The sequence below is a fragment of the Rutilus rutilus genome (genome assembly GCF_951802725.1).
Source record: "Rutilus rutilus genome assembly, chromosome: 9".
Lineage (NCBI taxonomy): Eukaryota > Metazoa > Chordata > Actinopteri > Cypriniformes > Leuciscidae > Rutilus > Rutilus rutilus.
The window spans coordinates 28,200,342-28,222,603 of record NC_140223.1 but is presented as its reverse complement, the minus strand read 5'-3'; the positions used below and the strand labels follow the sequence as shown (position 1 = coordinate 28,222,603).

General features: G+C 36.6%; 1 protein-coding gene across 1 annotated transcript; it reads left to right on the top strand.

Annotated features, from left to right (window-relative positions):
• Positions 1-13,924: 13,924 nt before the first annotated feature.
• Positions 13,925-17,572, top strand: kcnj20 (potassium inwardly rectifying channel subfamily J member 20; the record flags this gene model as incomplete). Its single annotated transcript, XM_084418854.1, is given in 11 exon segments — positions 13,925-14,090; positions 14,441-14,463; positions 14,467-14,476; positions 14,479-14,532; positions 14,535-14,678; positions 14,681-14,710; positions 14,713-14,753; positions 14,757-14,888; positions 14,891-14,931; positions 17,306-17,420; positions 17,423-17,572. Coding segments are annotated over 11 exon segments (906 nt in total).
• Between the last annotated feature and the right edge of the window lie 4,690 nt (positions 17,573-22,262).

Sequence of the window (22,262 nt, the reverse complement as noted above, 5' to 3'; positions counted from 1 at the left end):
TATCTATCTATCTATCTATCTATCTATCTCAGTGGCGTAGGCAGAAATTGTATTTTGGGCGGGCCAGTGATAAAGTGAGTGGGCCAATAGTTTTTCCTAGAAAAACTAGGAAAAACTAGTGGTTTGTCCATGGCTGGACAAACCACCAGCATAGACAATAACCTGTCTATTTTATTCAGGCTAGACAGCAGTGCAAAGACAGTTCACCCCAAAATAAAGTAGGCTAAAAGTAAAAGAAATTCAAATAATGAAAAATATCAGCAGAGCACGGTTTGAAATGAATAACAACACACTCCCCAATTTCTGTTAAATCAACCATATACAATGCAATCAGCCTGGTGGAAATTAAGCTTTTGTGCAAAAAAAATTGCAACTAATTTAAACTAAACAATGTACAGTAGGCTAGCCTATAAGGCATTCAGCTATACTGTACACAACACACCACTAACTTAAGGCGAGACAGGTGAATAGGGTAACATTTTAAAATAATAGATATTACCATAAAACTTCCTCAGTTGTTCTGGAGAATGACAAACAACTAATTTTGAGAAAACAGCATTTAAAGATTTGTAATGTAAAAAAAAATCATACTTTTTTTAGCAGAAACAACTATTTACAGACACAATATCTTATCAAATCATCAGCAACAACAATACAAACCACCTAAAACACATCAAAACTTATAACACAGCATTGCCATTTATGGCCAACAACTGAACAGAAGAACCACAGTCAAAAACAGTCAAAAACACACATCAAAATGTCAGAGCACGTCACATGATGCATCTGAACGAATCACGTTGTCAGAAATTGACATCAGCCAATGAGATTTCGCTTTTAGAGTTAAATGCCCCATTGTACTTTCACGATTGGTTGCTGATAAAAGGAAATTACCATATTTGGATCCGACAGCATTGTGTACAGGAGAAAGTAGAGAGCTTTTCAACGGTGTTTGTGTTATGACAGGTGCAGACAGCGATCGCGGAGCAGCATATTGATTAACAACGCCAACTTTTGTTGAATTTAGGAGAAATATACAGACGCAAATAGACAAAATGTAGTAAAATAAAGACCTAAATATGTATTTGGGATTTTTTTTTTTTTCACCACAAGTCTGAAATAAGGCATTGAAGAAGACAAATAGCCCAAAATCTTAAAATTGACCAGTGAAAAAAAACCCCGATGTTTTTGCCGTGTCTCGCCTTAAATCACTTCACGGGCAAAAATTAAGGAAATTAGTTAAACAACTGGCCTACCTTTGTTGTTTTCATTCTACAAAACAAGATGCAAGTGCCTGGGTTTAGTATTAAAAACAGAAATGATCTCATCATAGTCCAAAGAGTCACAGTTATTTTTCAAAGAACTAAAGGGCAAGGCCGCCAGACTGAGCCCGCCGCCTAGAGAGTCTTCCTGTCGGACTCGGAACCCCTAGCAACCATAGCAACCAATTACGTTCCGGAGGGAGGCTTTCACGTATTTTATTCGGAAACAGAATTAAACACACACCAGTCAACAATAAAGCAGGTTTATATTAATATATTTTCTTAAATACATTTGAATAATAAAAATAAACTAAAAATGTATTTTGATCAAACTTGCCTGGGCGGGCCAGTGAGTTTTGTGGGCGGGCCAGTGCCGCCCTGGCCCATTACTGGCTACGCGCCTGATCTATCTATCTATCTATCTATCTATCTATCTATCTATCTATCGCCTTGGTGAGCAGAATAGACTCATATATGATAAAATGGAATATAATGCAATAATGAATAAAAGCTAGACTTAATTATGCTTGCGCTGACCCACCTAATACTCAAAGTATAGCCTACAGTCGCAATTGCTGTGGGAAAGTATTTATGCCACCTCTGAGCAACAATAAACAGTCCATGTAAATTCCACTCCAGTGGTGCTTAATTTGTTGATGTAGGTTTTTACCTTTTAGCAATGTCATCATGTAAAAAATTTTGCCATGGCTGCATTTAGCAGTTCAAAAAACCCAAACTGAAATACGCAAGCAATCACAAGTTAAACCCTTTGGCATGTCTGTGTCAAAAGAGTAAAGTTTTTTGGAAGCTCATGTAAGCATATTAATGTCTATTTCCTGCTGAGCCAGCATATGAAAAAGCTTAGACTGTCTGACTGCTTCCTGTAAGTCCATCCTTCCTTGCTTTACATCCAGTGCATATTTTTTTCCTTTACAAATCGTTTGACAAACAATTATTTAAAAACTATTATAATTTTGTAAAATGGAAATACTTCTCTAGCATTTAATTGCACTTAAACGGTGATTTTATACAGACATTAACATTATTTCATACTATAGAGACATTTTTGACAATCTCTTCTCTTTGGCAACGTTTTGGATTCAGCTTCACCCCCATAGCATAAAGTAGTGCCATATTCAGAATCATGCTGAGTGGGGACAGAAGTGCTCCTGTCACAGATGGCAGAGGGACCTCAGGTGATGCCAGGACCAGACCAGCAATCAACAATCTAAAGCTCAAATCCAGCTTTGTTGTGTTGAGTAAACCTGGAGATGGAATACGCCACCATATGTACTACTCTCCCACAGTGGAGACTCTCACACATATTGAAACATCAAGTTTACCTATTGTCATCATTGACTCATTTTTAAAGAGAAAGATGACATCAAAATGAAAATTCAGTCATCATTTACTTACTCTCCATGTTGTTTCAAATCATGTATGACTTTCTTCTGTGGAAGGAAAGACTTAAGATATTTCTCGGTAATTGTTATTATATATTTTTTTTCACACAATGACAGTGAATGGGCAGGCCTACCAATTTTGTTTTTGAAATATTTGCTTTTGTGAGCATTGTAGAAAGAAGGTCATACAGGTTTGGAACATTGAATTCTCATTCAAAAGACATTCAAAACCTTTTTTTTTTCTTTTTTTTTTTGTGGAGCAATAAATGAAAAAAATTCTATACACCAAAATCAGCAGCATTAAAGTGGTCCATATTGCTTATTTGCTATATTACAAGTCTTAACTTTAAATTACAAGTAATAATTGTGTGCGATAAAGTACACACTACAGTTTAAGACCTTAATGAATGATAATGACTGTGAAGACCAGTTCACAGCAAGGACTAAAACTATAATGATAACTACTATAATATTTTAATAATATTTCTAATTACATGAGGATAGCAACGTTCACACCACATCTGTAACGATAAAAACACAGTGGAACGATATTGTTGGAATCACTTTCAGAATGTTTTTTTCCAGATGATGAATGATAAAAACATTGACAGCAATCAGGAATCCACCCAAATTTAAAGAGCTTGAGCATTTAAAGCAGTGGACGACATCACTGCATGCTTATAATAAACTGATGATAGTTATCATTCTTGGTGTAAATGGCCCTTAACTCTCACATCTATATTTACTGTTCCATTTAGCAGTCGGCCACAAGATCCAAGAGAATAAATAGCATTTAACGTCAATGAACATGTCGTGGTTAAAGCCTCTTCGTGCTTTGCATCATTCAAACTTTGTATAATATTAAAAGAATTTATGATTTCTGAGGCTTGACTAAATCATCCAAAACAACAGTGCAATGACAAAAGTCGCTACAGTGACATTTTCATTACACGGATTTGCTAAGAAATGCTTAAAATCTAAAAAATATTTATGTCATCATCTCCATGTTCTTTTCCAGAGTGTCCCTCAGAGCGATAGTCAACCCTATTCATCAGGTGGCATCATGCCGAGCCAGGCCTCTAAACCAGCGTGTCCATCTGCCGCCACAAGAGTAGGCTACCACAGATTTGCCATACAGCCCACAGCGTGGGTACGTCCGAGACCAGAGACCCGAGCTGGCGATGATGAGTGCACTGCCAGAGAGGACTGCGACACATCGTCACGTGAACAACTTTTGGTACCGATTTTGACATTTTCTCAATAAATAAATTATTGTGGATTATACTTGTCTGTCTGTTGTTTTTCTTTATAATTGTAGCCTACGTAACTTAGTTTTAAGAAATGGTTATGATTAAATTGGGGTAGGATTAGCAAACGTCCCGGGATAATGGTATGTGTAAGATTCACGTTTGAGGGTAACGTTACATGTGTAAGATTCACGTTTGAGGGTACGTGTAAGATTCACGTTTGAGTGTAACGTTGTGTATGATTCACGTTTGAGGACGTGTAAGATTCACGTTTGAGGGTACGTGTAAGATTCACGTTTGAGGGCGTTAAACTGTGACATCTACACGTTTTCCAAAGGGGACCAACGTGATTATTTCACGTCTTGTCGTTGAGGGCGTTAAACTGTGACATCTACACGTTTTCCAAAGGGGACCAACGTGATGTTGCAACCCGGCCATGCCAGACGGATAATCCTCTTCACATGTTTAACTAATCAAATTCTGTTGCATTTTATTGCGCCAGTTTGAAAAGGGCGGCTGAAACACTTAGCCTATACAGATAAACGCCCAACGCTGGTGTTTTTCTTTAAACAAATTCGTTTAGGCTTTAAAATAAATATTGTTTATGGGCTAATTAATGCCACAATAATTTATTTATTTTATTTGTTTTGCATTGAATACCATTGAATATTTATCATTGAATGCATTGAATATTTGCTATGCACCGCTATGCCATCCTCCCATAGAAAGACACGTTAAGAGCCACCTATTTTCCTTATAATAAAGGGTTTCTATGAAAGGAATACGCTTAATGTAGCCTATAATTAAATGCATTGCGTTCATATTCTTTATCACTGACGCTTTTTCTTTATTATAAGGGTGTATTATTCCATTAAAAAGGGACTGTTTATAAGGTGACAATCCGTTATACATCTTGAAGATTTTTGTATTGTATTGTATCTTCTGTTATAGGCCTAAACACGAAGATTGACATTTCGTTAATTAAACAAAATAAGAACACAAGGTGTAAAAAATAAACAACTTAGGCTATGTTCTGTTAGATGTGTTTTGACTACTTTTTGTTTAATTATATCTCTAGTTAATGAAGATATATAGCCTATGAACAATCATATAGGGTAGAGTGGGGGAAAACGCCCCCCTGGGGTAAAACGCCCCCCACCTGTTTTTCCCAAAATAACCACTAAAAGTAGTCAAGATACATTTTTACTGTTGCTATGCACTACGTTGATAACGGGGATATACAAATCTCTACGGAGAAGCTGACACCAGCGACACATTTGAAGAGAAGAGGATTACAGGGTAAATGCTATAATTTTCAGATATTAGTAAATAAGTGTTTAAGAGAATATTGTTCTGCAGGATATCGCAGTGATGTATGATAGATGAATAGTGAAGTCTGTAGTTTGAGATCATATATTATTTATAAGGAATATAATTATATTTTAAAAATTATTTTTTTTTTTAAAAACTCATAGCTTGTGGGGTAAAACGCCCCCTACGCTGAGGGGTAAAACGCCCCCCCCCCCCCCCCCCTGGGGGCATAGTTTCTCTATCATAATTACTATAATAAAATATTTCTGTCTATCAAATCCTTTGTTTTACACTTAATGCAGTATAACTAGGTGGTAAAATCTAAATATTTGAACAAAACATGAAAAAATTACCTCAAGTGAGCATTAACTAGCTAGCTTGCTAGCAAAGTTAGCTCACTGATGGAAGGTAGTTAAATTTGGCTATTTTGGACATTGCTGAAATAAATATTAATATATATACATGTTGATACATTACTTGCCTTTTACCTTTAGAGATTAAAAACTATTGTCTGTTAATTTTGCTGTTGATCTATGAAGCAAACTGGTTGGTAAGAAAGGGGGCATTTTACCCCACCTTGGGGGGCGTTTTACCCCACCGCTGGGGCAAAACGCCCCCTTTGTACAAAAATATTTTCAGTGAAAATACTAATTAATTATGAAGGCTGAGCAATTTTAATATTTGGTGAATAACTCCTGCCATAGTCACTCAAAACCGGGATGGCAATTCTAGTCACATTTATGTTTTGTTTCACTGTAATGTCACATTTTCCTTAAGGGGGGCGTTTTCCCCCACTCTACCCTAATCATTACTTTTACGAAGTGGACGAGCGGAGCGGAATCAGAAATGCGCTCTACACTCACGAGCTCTGATCGGAACAAAACCCGAACCTCACTGTCTGCTGAACTTGCGCAGAAACATCAAAATATAACCAGCTTTTTAAAATGGTTTTTAAAACTAAACACTATTTTAGCACAAATTATGAGCTTATTGGCGATTTTTTTTATAATTATTGACAAAATTAGAATATAGTAAAAGGTTTTTTTTTTTTTTTTTTACTTTTGGGTGGGCCTGTTGAAAAGTGGGGCCGTGCCTGAGCTACAAGACATCGTCTTCCAAAACATAACCTGCGCGAAAGAGAGAAAAAAAATGAATGCGTCATTGTGCAGCACTTCTGAAAATGCACTTCCGAATGCGTCTCTGTCCCCAGCACATTTCAAACCAAACTGACGCCCATGAATTTGTCCTGTAGGTAAAGTAAACGACCATATTTCCCCTAATACATTCGAGGTGTCTATTTGGACCACTGCAAATAGCCTACTTGTTGGCAGAACTAATTACACTAGGCCAGTCTACCCTATATGTGGAAAAAGTCACTTTAGTCAGCGGTTTCTGTGGCGTGTAAAGGGAGACCGGGGTTCTATTCCCACTGACAGCGCTTTTTTTATATAACTTTACAGTTATTAAACGCATTTATTTTCAATAAAAATTATTTGAATTAAAATTAATTTTAATTCATAAAAGTTACATTTAGGTATAGGTTCGGGGTAGCTCTAGGTCTTTAATATCTCAATAAGTGCCTATCTGTCACTATTTATAAGTAAATAGCATCTAAATGTCTACTGAATCCACAACTGTTGCTATTTACACTTGGACTTGGACTGGCTGCCCCACAGTTTACGTGGTCCGCCTGCTGTAGTGATTCTATAATGTTTATGTGTCGTATGATTGTGTCTGTGTTTAAATGTTGAATAAAGATTTGTAAATTGTCATAGGCTACTAGTGCTTTGTTTTCTGCTTTTGTATTTGCCTTATTGTTATAATATAATTGTTAAATTTGTGATTGTTACAATATATTGTTGTTATTAGATTTTTATCTGACATATACAGTATACATACAATATATGTGTATTAATTATTTCCAGTCAAACTTACAAGGAGCATTCCAGAGTCTCTCATACCAGATTGATGCTGGCCCACTCGGAGATTACTCCAGTCATTTTGAAAAAACAATAGGCACAGTATTTAGTATTTAGCCTTTGCTAACTTTATTATTCATTGTATTTATTAAAGTTGAATGATTTATGGCATTTATTGGCACTATTATGTATAATTATTGACACCCCACCGTGGACCTCACTAATTATTAAACCCTGGCTATGGCCATATCCAGTGTTGTATATGTTATACATATGTTAACATATGTTATAGCCTACATGTGTAGGCCTATATAGCCTGTTATAAGAGGATGCCAACTGAACGCAGTCTGTAAAAGTTCTTTGACAGTTTAATAAAAAAATTATATGAGCCATCGTAGAGAGTCAAGTCAAGTCAAGAATATTTATATAGCGCTTTTCACAATACAGATTGCATCAAAGCAGCTTCACAGCATAAACCAAAATAACACAACAAGGTTTGTTTCTAGTGTAAATTTATTGATTGATAAAATTAAATTAAATATTTCCAAAATATCCCAAATTGAGCAAGCCAAAGGCAACAGTGGCAAGAAACCGAAAACTCCATCAGCAATCCACTTTTCCACGTTACCGGAGACAAAAAACCTGCATGAGTACAAACGGGATGAGATGCCACAGCCCACTAAACATCAGACGTCTATTGGACAGGCAGATCATATTGCGTCAGTCGGTCCAAGACCAATTTTTGACCTTTATGCAACGTGCAATCTAGGTCTGCTATTTGGACATCTAACCATGACCCCACCTGGACGTCAATATAATGTTCAATATTTGAACGCCGGAATAGGTAATTTTCTGGATGTTATGTGGACGTCTAAGACAGGTGCAGGAAATTGACATGATATAGGTTTGCAAAGTTACCTCCAAATGAGGTCTTTTCTACGTCATGTTTGGAAGTCAGATTTTGGTTCCCTGAAGGTGCAGACAGTGACGCCTTGTGGACGTCTAAGACAGGTGCAGGAAATTGACATGAATATTGTTTATTTTATTTACAAATATCAACATTGTTATTATCAACATGATTAATATATATGAATACAGATTATTTATATTTATTTAAGATCATTTTCCAAAAACTCTATTTGATCGTCTCAGCATCAGGTGATAACTGGAGACGCGTACAAATGTATGATACTGTAGCTCAAACAGTAGATCGTTGGCGCTTGTAACGCTAAGATCACGAGTTCGAGTCCCAGGGAAAGCAAGAATAAGGTGTGTGTGTGTGTGTGTGTGTGTGTGTGTGTGTGTGTGTGTGTGTGTGTGTGTGTGTGTGGTCTCATGAGAAAAAGCCGCTGTTTTGTTTGAGCGCGATTATTGTTTGGAAAAGACGCACAGTATCGAATAAAACACACGATCCACAGCAAGCCGACCCCGTCTCCTTCCTTCTTCCCACAAACGAACTTTTGTGGACGGACGTCAACATGAGACGTGCGGAAGACGTCGGAAAAAGACGTCATCTGGCGTCACAGTCTGCACCTTCAAGGGGAGCAAAATTGGACGTGCAAAAACGACGTAGAAAATACGTCGTTTCGACGTGTCTATGCGCAGTGGGAGCATGACACAGCACTGACATCACAACCAACGTATAAATGCATCATTGACTCTAAAGTTTTACGCTTGCCTATGTACGCCAACGTAAAATTACGATCTCATTCACGAACAAATGTTACGTGTGACGTTTGCATAGGTATTTGCTTACCTAACAGCACATCATCCCTCACGGAAAGAAATGTCGTCTGATGGATATGTATACAGCAACGTGCCATCGCATCACAAATGCAAATGAAATCCTAAATAGGGCAACGCTATTGGCTGTTGTGCGGTCTGACGCGACACCCGAACATATACTTCGTATTTACGCGTACAAACTGTGCGTGTTAATGCGTCCAAATTTCACGCGTTGCATATAATAAGTATTGTCCCCAACGGCGTTCCATAGTTCTGCTGTTTGTCAGTTGATGACGTTTCCTCGTTTCGATCTGCTCTCGCGCAGCGCGCTCGATCCAGTGTTTGAATGCGACTCGAATGTTCACGCGCACGCGGATTAAAACACTTCAAAGTCACGCAGTATTTAAATAAACATCTAGAATTAAAACATATAACATAATTTAAAATACCATTAATATTAAATCATGAATTTTAAACTCATTGTGTAGTTCTATGACCCATTCATGAATTAGCCTATTAAAGGTTTTTTATTTTATTTTTGAAAAATTCAATTTATATTTATAATGATACCTTGCGTTACAATACTAATAATTGCGTTATATAACTAAATGGCAATTTAAAATAATAATAATAATAATAATAATAATAATATGCCCAGCTAACATGAGTCCGGCGGGCCAGTGGCGGACCACCGGTGGCAAAGTTGGCGGCCCACCGGTGGACGCCGCCGGCGGATCACTGGCGTTTTGCTCATCGTTATTCTAGCGGACCTCCAGCGGCAGCCGCCGCTTTCCCGACGGTGGTCCGCTATCGTGCCGCTGGTTTATAATAAGTGTTTTCTGGCGGACCACGGTCGGTCCACGGTTTATAATCAGTTACTCATGCTAACCAAAATTCACTATAATGGATAAAAAAAAGCAATGTACACCAGTCTCAATAGCAGTTGCAAATTTATTTTTATTAAATTAATTTTCAGTGAACAGATGAAATGGATACATTTGCATTGCATTTATCAGATTCTTTTATCCAATGTGACTATTAGTCAAGTGCATTATAGGATAAGTTGTGCCCTTATGAAAATTAGCCATGGTTCTACCACAGCATTTGCAGTAAAACCATAGTTGCTAACAAAATGAACCATGGTTTCACATTATTACCATAATTTTACAGCAATTATTACAGCAATATTACTAGTTGAACCATGGTTTGAAAAATAAATAAATAACATGGTTGGTACAGTTGTACCATAGTAAAACCATATAGTGCTTTTCACAATACAAATTGTTTCATTGCAGCTTTACAAAAAATGCATGTTCAAGGTTATACAATCGCAAAATATCCTTTAATCAGCCAGAGGTGACAGCTACTCACTGGAGAGCATCTTTTGGCAACAAAGTACTGTCCATAAGATAATACAAGTCATGAGTTTAAAGTCCTAATTGCTATCCTTCAACATTTTTAAAGGGTAAGTTTGCAGATTTTCAACCCGCTATTCTTACAATGTTGGTAATATGTTAGAACAATGTTTACTCTTTCTCTTAGTTACGTGTACTAAGATATTCCTGTTTATTTGTCAGCAAAACTGTCATGCAAACCTTCCCTTACCTTCCCCGGTTTCAGAGAAAAGGCTTAAGATAGTCCCAGACTAAAATGCATGTTTGAACTGTCTTAACTGGAAGCAACTTGCACTGACATATCTTAAAATATTTCAGGGCCACTGTTTTGTCTCAAGATGCACAACAGTAATGTTTTTTTTTTCCTTCTTTTTTTTTCTAAAGTACATTTTAAAAAGCTACTTAAATATCCTAATTTAACTAAGGCCTAATCCTGGCTTAATCTAAGCCCTGTGTGTGAAACCGGGCCAATGCAATATAAGGATAATATCTGCCAGATTTGTGTCCATCTATAGTTGCCACCATCTGAAGTCTTCGTGAGTGTTGGTGTCATTAGAAGTCTTCACAAGTGAGGCTGGATCCAAACTGGAGCTGCTGTAATCTCTAGTGAACTTGCTGGGCATCCTGAGATAGAAACAGGGAAGCAACAGGAGAAAGATTAGCATAGCTGCTGTCATATTATTTCAGGCAAAAGATGATCATGTGCACTTTTTATTATTTCATCACATATAACTAGTGCAAGATGATGAGATGTGTAAATTGAATGCTTGGCTACAGACATGTGTCTTTAATCTAGATTTAAATTAGGATCATGTTTCTGGGCCCCAAATATCAGGAATTATTAGGATTATCAGGAAGGTTATTCTAGAGTTATTCCCTTACATTCTATTGAATTAATAGGAAATCGTCAGATTTCAATGAGAAAACATGACCTAACGAGTCAGCATTTTTATATTTGAATACTATACATTCTCACAATGCAAACATCCTAAACATTTCTGAGTATTATCAATGTTGAAAACAGTTGTGCTGATTAATATTTCTGTGTAAACCAGTCTAACAGTTTAATCCATTTTCTTTTCTCTTTCTCCAGGATTAATTGTTAAATAGACCCAACTTATATAAATGGTAGTTTACACTACTATTAAAAAGTTTGGGTTCAATAGAATTATTATTTTTAAAGGAATAGAAAATAAATATTTTTATTCAGCAAGGATGCATTAAATTGACCAGAAGAGAGAGTAAAGATTTTTCAAATAAATGTTTTTTCTTTCTTTCTATTCATCAAATAATCCTGAAAAACACAAAAATGTGAAGCAGCACAACTGATTTCAAAACTGATAATAATCATAAACGTTTCCTCAAATCATCATATTAGAATGATTTCTGAAGGATAATGTGATGCTTCTCCATAGAAAACAGTTTGTTTTAAATGTTTTAATATTATTTCACAATATTATTGTTTTTACTGTATTTTTAATTAAATAAATGCAGTTTTGGTGAGCATAAGAGACTTCATTCAAAACATTTTTTTTTTTTTTTTACCAACAACATTAGTGTATGGTTGAAGTTTTAGTTCCTTTATTGTCTACAAGTGGAAATTTGTCTTTGGCTTGGTTTTACTTACTAGTCATATGGGTGATCACGCCTTAGAGATGATGATCAGCTCAACTCTGCTATGGTGCAGGACATCAGCATGGAAGGATCTAGGAACACAACAAACCATTTGTCACAGAGCCAACAATATTATTATACAATGACAGGTTTATTAAAAGGAAAGAAGATACAGCAGAAGTGAAATGCAGAAAAGAGAAAGAACAGACAATGATTTCTTAATTAGGATAACAAAATGTATGTTTTTAGGTTTACTTTTTCATTGTGTTGTGTTTAAAACCCTATAACACTTGTGGTGTTCCCGGTCAAAAATAACTGGCCTACAAAAAAATAGCTTATAAATCACTTGTTATGCTATATTATCACCCAATTCTGGATTCAATCTTTTTGTCAACTTGTTTTCTTTCAGTTACGACTGTTTTTATATTTCTATTTGCATCTGATTAATCGTGGGCCTCATTTATCTGAGAGTAGGCATTTCTGAATAATTTTGGAAATATTAAGTAAAATATGAACATGTTCATTATGTTCATGTACACATATGTGCATGTGTGCTTGCAAACATTGAGCCCTTGGACCTGAGCATGTGTGGATACATGCACACACACGCTACCCAAACACACACACACACACACACACACACACACACACACACACATTAAAACACAGAAACTATTTTGAGTATTACACACATTCTTTTTCACAGAGAGAAGCTTGATCCTACCCTGAACTGCACCTAATATTAATTTATCCATCTGACATTGATACACACAAAACAAATCAAACTAGTTTGATCAACAGTGCAATGTTTTTCATATTTTATTTAATATTTCCAAAACTATTCATAAATGCCTACTCTCAGTTAAATGAGGCCCACGATTAATCATATGGAAATAGAAATATAAAACCAGTCCTAAATGAAAGAGAACAAGTTGACAAAAATACCAATGAGATCACATTAACTAGTATTTTCGGGAAAAAGAAAATCTTCTGTTATTTAATGAGCTTCCTCACCTCACCCGTGTTTCCGACTTCTCTGGCAGCAGCTTTCTTCAGAAATGTTGACATTTTGGAGCTTTCCTCTGTTGTACATGGATTATTTGTGTTGCTGCTGAAATCACAGAACAATTTTTATCAATATTTGTTAACCATTGAGCTAGTTTCAGCAATTTTTAAGCACTCCATGTAAGTGACGTCACCGATTAACAGTACGTTTACGTTAAATAAATTAGCTCACGTCCAAGCAAAATCTTTACAAAACTATCAAAACCTCTCATCTACACATAAGATGTGATTAAAGGCCCAAACTTAAAGGCCCAAGCTATAAAGTTAGCATAACGTTAACGTTACCTCTTCTGAAAACGGTTGATGCTAACGGACTTTTTCGAAGACACTAAACCATTTCTATTAAGTAAATATTCAACAGAAGCGTGTCAATTACAAGTAAGATAAGTGTCAAGAACAGTTGTGTGTATTATTTGTGTGATTTTAGAGGCTAAACTCACCTGAAAGCAGTGAAAACAACAGCGAGAGACGTAGTTTTGCTGACAGTTGCAGTAGTGCGGTCCCGCGCCGTTTCCATGGCAACTCATCTCTGCTTCCGTGTTTGAAGGCGACTCGAGTGTTCACGCGCACGCACATTAAAACGCGTCACAGTCACACAGCATTTACAAACATAAACATCTAGAATAAGAAATTACTTGAATGAAAATCTCATTATTAAATCATGAATTTAAAACTCATTTTGAAGTTCTATGACCCATTCATATGTGCAAATTACCACAACTGCACGTGATAGTGGGACAATTGTGGCTTTTTTTTATAATTTAAATATTTTTTGTTGTTGTTTTTACGAACACTCAAGCCCCATATTTCATTTGAACGCGTGTTAAAAATGCTCATAGGCAGTATTTTTTATATCACCAACATTTTGCTTTTGATATTGCTGCAGCTATTAGGTCAGTTTCACCATTTTTTTTTATTCTGTGCTTTCAGATTCTTTTAAACTGTAAAAATTAATTAAAACAAATATACATTTATAAATTAAAGATGTCCTGTAAGCGCTCAGAAACACGTGGACCGACTATCGGCTTGCCACTGGTGTGCCGACGGTGGCCCAGCCGCGGAAAACCGCTGGTGGCGTGCCACCCAAAAAACGCTGGCAGACCGACGGGGTTTTCAGATTGGTCGGGTTGCCAATGGTGTGCCGCCGGAGGTCCGACCGTGTCAAACCGCTGACTTTGTGCCGCCCAAAAAACGCTGGTGGACCGCCGGGTCATTGTTAGCTGGGTGGGTTCCAATAATTAACTAGTGTATATTATAATCAACTTCGTCTATATTAACTTATTGTTTGTGTGTGTGAATTATTATTATTATTATTATATTATATATTCAGTTGATCTCTGATACCTCACCAAGTTAGACGTTATGATTTCGACAAAATGCGTCGGGGCAGTATATGTTGACGAATCAACCGCATTTCAACGTTGAATCGATGTTTTATTTTCGACGTAATAACGTTCTGATATACCGACCAAATAGTGAACGTTGACATTTATCTTGAAGTTCCTGCAGACACTGATGTTTGCTAGCCCAACGTGGATGGTTTGTGTCAGCGCTGCTCTTCTCGGTGGAGAGACAGATGACTATTGGTTATGGTGCCGCACGGTCTCGCCGAGCTGCTACGGAGATGTGCTTTTGGTCATGGCGCAGTGTATTGTGGGATCCGTGATCATGGTGGGCTGCATGTTCGTAAGAATTTCGTGTCCCAAGAAACGCGCCGAAATTCTTCTTTTCAGCCGGACTTCAACCGTGATGAACATCTCTGCCTTATGTTCCTTTAGGCGACCTGCGGGAGAGCCACATGGTGGATGCCAAATAGTCTCGGCAGATGTCTGAGGGGGAATTTCTCCCGCTGGAGCAGTCTGAGATAGAACTGGGCTATGAGAGCGGCTCTGACCATCTGTTCCTGGTGGAGCCACAGGTCATTCAACACACCATCGATTCCAGCAGTAGCCTACTTTCTGTGAACTTGGGATTATTGTCATCTTGCAGCTGTTTGCAATGAACAAATCAAACAAAAGTAATTGAAATAACTCAACACAACCTTTTTTAAAGTGATTTCCGCAAATTCAACTGAAAATGTAACTTTTAATGACTTCTGCAGTCGCAAAATTATTTAACCCCTTCATGACAAGCATCTTTAGTACTTAGTAGAACACCCTTTTGCTGTTATGACTTGCTGCAAACAAGATGTATAACCAGACAGCAGCTTCTGGCAGCGTTTCTGAAGAATCTTAGCCCATTCCTAATGAGCAATGTCCTCCAGTTCAGTCATATTCATGGGTTTGCGTGGTACAACCACCTTCAAATCCCAACAGAGATTTTCTATGGGGTTCAAGTCAGGTGACTGTGAGGCCACTGTAGAATCTTCCAGGACTTCTTCTGCAACCAAGCCTTGGTGGAATTTGAGGTATGCTTGGGATCATTGTCCTATTGGAAGGTTCAATGACGCCCAAGCTTCAGCTTTCTCACTGATGGCATGGCATTTTTTCCTAGGATTTCCTGATATACTTCAATGAATCCCTCTTGCCTTCCACACACTACAGGTTTCCAGTGCCAGAGGATGCAAAGCAGCCCCAGAGCACCACTGAGCACCACTATGATTAACTGTAGACAGAGTGTTCTTTCTGCATATGCTTCATTCTTCTTCCTCCAGATATACCACTGATCCAAAGAGCTGAAAAGTTACTGTAAGAGCCATTTTGTCTTTATTTAAACTTTGATATTTAAGTGTGTGTCCAGTAGGGGTCTCTCTTTGGTTAATTGGTTACTGAATTTAGGTGGGAACCTTCCTTCGGTTGACAGGTGTTGCTGGAAAATAAACTGTAAAATAAATCTACAATGTAAGCATATTAACTTATGTGTGCACATTGCAGTGAATAATAACCAGAGCGTTGGCTGCTTTAAGTAAAAGACTTGGCTGCTAACAGTTACAGTTTTGTTTCATCGTTCCACAAAAGAGAATTCCAAAACCTCTGTGGTTTATTTATGATTTTGAGCAAATTGGAGAGTTTTCTTGTTCTTTTGTTGCCACCAAGTCTTGCTGCAGGTCTTTTGCAGTCACTCAAGGGTTTTCTGAACCTGCCTTCTCAGAAATCTGGTTGCAGCCGTTGATAGCTTCCTTTTTTTGCCCTGTCCAGGTAATGTAACCACTGCTCCTTTAACTTTGAACTTGTGAGCTATGCTTCCGTTGTCTCTAGGAACATTTAGTTCCTTTGCTATCTTTTTGTATCCTGTCCTTTGTTTGTGATGGGCGATGATCTTCTCTTAACATTTGAACCATTCTTTTGACTTATTTCTGCCATATTTTTAAATTGGAGTCAAACGTGACACTCAACAAACCTAGCTAGTTCATGTATTTCATGTGTTCTAGCACACCAGTTGCAACTAATGAAGCCCTTGATTATTTGCATCAGGTGTGCTTGAGACAACACCGGTTTTGCAGATCTGTGCTGTTGTGAGGGATTCTATTCAGGGGGTTGAATAATTTTGAGACTGCAGAAGTCATTAAAAGTTGCATTTTCAGTTGAATTTGCAGAAACCACTTGAAAAATTTGTTGCGTTGAGCCGTTTCAATTACTTTTGTTTGATTTGTTCGTTGCAAACAGCTGAAAGTCTTTACATTTTGCTAATAAACCTGAATACATTTGCAATGGGGGTTGAATAATTTCGCATAATTTCGCAAATATTAAGCATTCTTTTTTTGTACATTTTTGTATATTTGGGATATTTTATTCTTTTTATTTGTTGAATTTTTACTAAATCTGGTATACTATTAAAGTATATTGTATATGTAATGGGAACAACAAATTAAATGTTACAAAAATTAAACATTTGCCAATTCTCACATTTGTGAATCTAACAGAAACTTGAATGAATGAATATGAATACATGAATATATTTATAGTAGCCTAGTAAAGTAGTATTTGTAGTAGGCTATATACGATTAGTGTTTTTGTTGTTTGTCATCTAACACTGATATTTTGTTTCTACTATATTTTAGTAGTTTTAGTCAACAACACTGATTACAGCAATGAAAATGAGAATTACTATTAAAAACAAAAAAATATATAATTTAGGTGGATGAATTGAGAGTAATGTTACAATTGAATGATTTCATGATTTCGAATTAATAAATGAATAAAATAAAATAAAATAACCTGGGCATGTTTTCAAGATATTCTCATACATATATTCTCACACAAATAAAATCTAATCTACTGAAGTGGAGTCACAGGCTCACAGCTCCAGTAAAGTGATGTATTACATTATAGTGCCATCTTGTGGTCAAGTTTAACGTTACGTTAGAGTGTCACTTTAATAAGACGCAATGCTTTCTCAGATCGTTTGACAACTTTGTTTTGACAGGAAAGGTGTGACGTCCTATATCGAGACGGATATCGAATGGGGAGCCAGCTTTGAGCCGTGCATGACATTGGAGAAAGGGGCGTTCCGAGTCGACCTTAGACGGTTCCACAGCACATATATCCGGTGCCTCTTCCGCAAGATGCGCTGCTTCATCTACAGACTTTGCAAGTCGGACTGGAGCTTCAGGAATCTCTCAAAGAGAGTGTGAACTGGAAATTGGGGGGGCGATCAAGAAGACGACATCGTGAAACCACCAGGAGCATGTAGCCTACTTTCACTATCTCTTGTTATGAGTGCGATAGTAACCATCCACTTTATGGATGGTTCTCATGTAGAAATTACCCTAATTATGAGATTCTATCAAAAGCGTTGACGTCCTCTTAGAACTCGTAATTACAACGTGTATCTCCGAATTTTCTGAGTTAATCCTTTTGTTTCAATCAAGCGTTAAAAGTTATGGGAACTGCTTTTGAGTGTTCTCCTGAACCATAAAAAAAAGAAAAAAAGAAAGAAAAGAAAAGTAGGCTAGGCTTTACAATCATTAGACAAAATAATGTCCAACTAAACTGTTTCAGAAAAATGTTCCATAAATGATGCAGGCTATATGCCAAATACCATTATTTTGTGGTTATGTTTTAGTGTTATAAAAGACCAGTCAGATACCTTTAAAAAAAGTTTTTTTTTGCTCATACTTTTGAGAGAACCTTGCCAGAATGTCCTAAGAACGTTCACTTGGCATTATGGTAGCTAACACTTTTCGGTTCCAGAACGTTCTGGCAACGTTAGTTTTTGGTTCCTTGTAGTTTCCTCGTTCCTTGAACTTTCTTATTTGGTTAAAAAAATAAAAAAACATCAAGTGGGAACGTTCTGTGTTTGCTGGGGACATTAGCCTATTACATTCATGTAGGCTATGCAACATTTCTTAGTAGTCTAGCTTCTGGAATGTTCCCATATATTTTCTTTTTAGGCTTCAAAAATATTCAGTAAAGAATTCTGTAAAATGAATCAGTGAGACTGAATCAATAATGGCATTATTTTTATGAGAGTGTGTGCTGCTTTTTTAAAAACAGGCATTCACTTACTGAATTTGCATGTTGCGCGGTACAACATGGGCTATTCGGTAAGTGGATGCCTGTTTAAAATCTCAGCGAAAGAAAAACACATAAAAAGAATGGCATTATTGATCCAGTCTCACTGAATAATTTTAGATTTCTTTACTGAATATTTTTGATGCCTTACATTTTTGTTATCTCTAAAAAGCTAAAAATCTGAGTCTGCCATACACGATTTTCATGAAATATATAATAATTGGTAACAATCTTTCCCATGAGTGACCTAAATTAAGTTTAAAGTGCTACATTTCTCTTTAAAAACTAGGAAAGAAAGAATAAATATGACAATGAGAAAGAGACCAACATTTAACAAGTAGTATTTTTCTAGAAACATAACAGTATTTTTCAAGAAATTCTTTCTGTTTTAAACACAATAAATAAATCTATTTTTCACACACACAAACATTGTTGTGAAATGTTTGGTTATTTATTCTTGACCTACAGAGTTGCAGTAAGCTATGATAATCATCAAGGTGGTGTTCTATGGTGAACAATCTGTGGTCGCCAACTAAGAGGTCACACTTTCAAGACACCATTTCGCTTGGCGGTGTGGCACGACTTTTTTTGTAACAGCGCGCGCGGCTCCTCATCCGAAGATGCACAACTTTACACAATACACAACAGATACACAACAGTGCATTTCTGCAAGATGTCTGTTAAAGATCACTTCATCTGGAAAGCATCTGCTGTTTACTAACATCTGATAGACATCTTTAAGATGTCAGTTTAACATGCATTCAGTTTAATCATTACATCTTACAGTTTTTTTCAGTCGCTAACAAGCGTTTGTCCAATCAGTGTTCACATTTTCAAAACTCTAAACACAATTAGCACAGCATCGGGCTTTTGTGGCTGTACCATTCACACATTTCTTGTCGTTTTCACACAATATGCAGTCAGTGAACACATTTCCATAATGCTTACATTTTCTTAACAGACAAGCTATACCTCCCAACAAAATGATGGATTGTTTTTGTAGTATTTACAAATGTTAACACACAACATCCCACAATAGCAAAAACAATATTCCAAACCTTAGATACAGTATGGACTGCATTTATTTATTTACCATTTACATTAACTTTTACCATTTTTGTACATTTCATGATTTTAGCAAAATGTGATTTTGATTGCTAGCAAAATGTGTTGCTTTTGAACAATATCATGAAGAAACAAGCTTTTCGAGTCCATATGCATCTTCCTGGAGTAATGATGCTGAAAATTCAGCTTTTCATCACAGGAATAAATTACATTTTACACAATTTATTACATGACATACATATTTTTAAACAGAAATCAGTTATTTCAAATTGTACTAATATTTCACAATATGAAAGTTTATAAAAACCTCTGCTTCTGCAATGATATCAGTTCAACAACAATATATCAGTGAGAGAGTCAAGGAGCTACAACGACAATATGTCCAGGTATAGTGTACTGTATATTCAATTCAATGTCCAGTTCTATAAGCTTTGCACTTTGCAAGTAGGTAACCTACACAGTAATAGGTTACAGTATAGTATACAGTAATGACATGATTTACATAAACTTTGTTTTGAGAGTTATGGAATTGGAGGCCAGCCAGGCCCCTCATGAATTCATATACATATAGATGAGGCAGGATTCAATCTGGCCAAAAGGCGTCGACCTGGACGAAATGTAATGTGAAGGTGGAAGGTTTATGACCATCAGCCACATGACCAGATGTCCCTCCTTGAAGCCATGGATGCTGGCTCCAAGGGTGGATCCGACATACCAACCAGTTTTATCCCAGGTGCATCGCCTTGGATGATATCAGATGTGATCTTGATGAAAACATGTGGCCTAACCCTAAAGATCGCAGAGATTAGATACAGTAATTTTGTGGGGGGTTTTGTCCTCCCCCCCTCTTGTGTGTTTCATGGATATTTTGTTCACTGTAAGCAATACTGTAAAACTTTTTCTGTTCTATCAAACCGTGTTTCTACTGTACCTCCTGTAGTAAACAGTAAAGGAATAAAAACTGATTTGCTTTTTACTGGAATGCTTATGAATGTGAACAGTACTGTACATGTGGACAGTTCCCAACCAAGAATTTAGTGTAAAACGGTGGATTGCATGTTTTGCATGCAAATACCTGTAAAACTGAAACATAAAAGTCTATGCAGTTTTAGTAATGTCAACAATAGCCAGGATTTTGAAACCTGGTGTACTTTGATTGACTGCATGTACCTTGTGAAGTGAAAACAAGTGTTATTCTTTGACAGAAAAATTTCATTTTGAGTCAGATTTCCAGTGTTTTGGTAAAGTTAGTGTGTGCAGAGAAACATGTGTTCTGTTTTGAAATGAAGAGTTAGTATATATTTAACTAAATGTGTTTTTGAGAAGACAATTAACCATTTGGCCAATTGTGTTTTGTAGGTGTGAGTCTGTGTTAAGAGTTTAGAAAAAGTATCTGAAGTATGGGTAAGCGCTTGTTAGCGATTGAAAAAAACTGTAATTTGACCTGTTTGTCTGCCCCTGCTGGTTGATGCCACAACTACACCATTAAGGATCGTTTACCATCAGTGGCCATTAAAAATGTCTGCACTTTCGCCAGTATTATTGTTACTTTCCTATAAGCTTTTCATTTTAAAATCTGTTATAATCATTGTAAATGAGAAATGTTGTATTTGAATTCCAGCAAGGATATATAAATATTTATGTAGGCTATGCTTAGTTTTATCTTAAAGGGATACTCCACTTTTTTCGGAAATAGGCTCATTTTACAACTCCCCCAGAGTTAAACAGATGAGTTTTACCGTTTTAGAATCCATTCAGCCGAACTCCGGGTCTGACGGTACCACTTTTAGCATAGCTTAGCACAGATCATTGATTCAGACGAGTCCAGTAGCATTTCTTTCAAAATGACCAAAGAGTTTCAATATTTTTCCTATTTAAAACTTGACTCTTCTGTAGTTAAACCGTGTACCGTCATATCATTACGCCTGCTGCGCACCCATGGTACAGCCGCACAGTTCCTTGATTATTACGCCGGAATGAGAGTAGTTCCTAGCCATATAGGCTTAGAAAATCGCAACTTTTCATTTTCCGTCGATCTTAGTACACGGTTTAACTACAGAAGAGTCAAGTTTTAAATAGGAAAAATATTGAAACTCTTTGGTCATTTTGAAAGAAATGCTACTGGACTCGTCTGAATCAATGATCTATGCTAAGCTATGCTAAAAGTGGTACCGTCAGACCCGGAGTTCGGCTGAATGGATTCTAAAACGGTAAAACTCAACTGTTTAACTCTGGGGGAGATGTAAAATGAGCATATTTCCGAAAAAAGTGGAGTATCCCTTTAACAGTAATTGTCATTTCAATCATGACAACTCTGAATAAATTTAAACAGTATTTATTGATAAGAATAGAATGTACATAGGCTTTCTTGGCAGACTAGATCTGCTGACGATGACGAGTTAAAGGGATAGTGAAAATTCTGTCATCATTTACTCACCCTCATGTCATTCCAAACCCATAAGACTTTTGTTCATTTTCAGAGTACAAGTGAATATATTTTTAATGAAATCAGAGATTTCTGACCCTCTATTGACAGTCTACGCAACTATTACTTTGAACCTGAAAATAATTCATATGAATCAAGCTTTTTAGTCCAAATTTTCTGAAGAGACATGATAACTTTATATGATGAACAGATTGACTTTAGGCTTTTATTCACATATAATTATTCATCAACTCTCACATCAGTTGCAGTAAACAGAAGCTCAAGCATGCTTTCTTGACGTGTGAGAACCAGTGAGGTTTATTCTCGTGTTGTTACATAGCAAGTTTGAGCTTCAGCAAGAACTTATGAGGTTCATTCC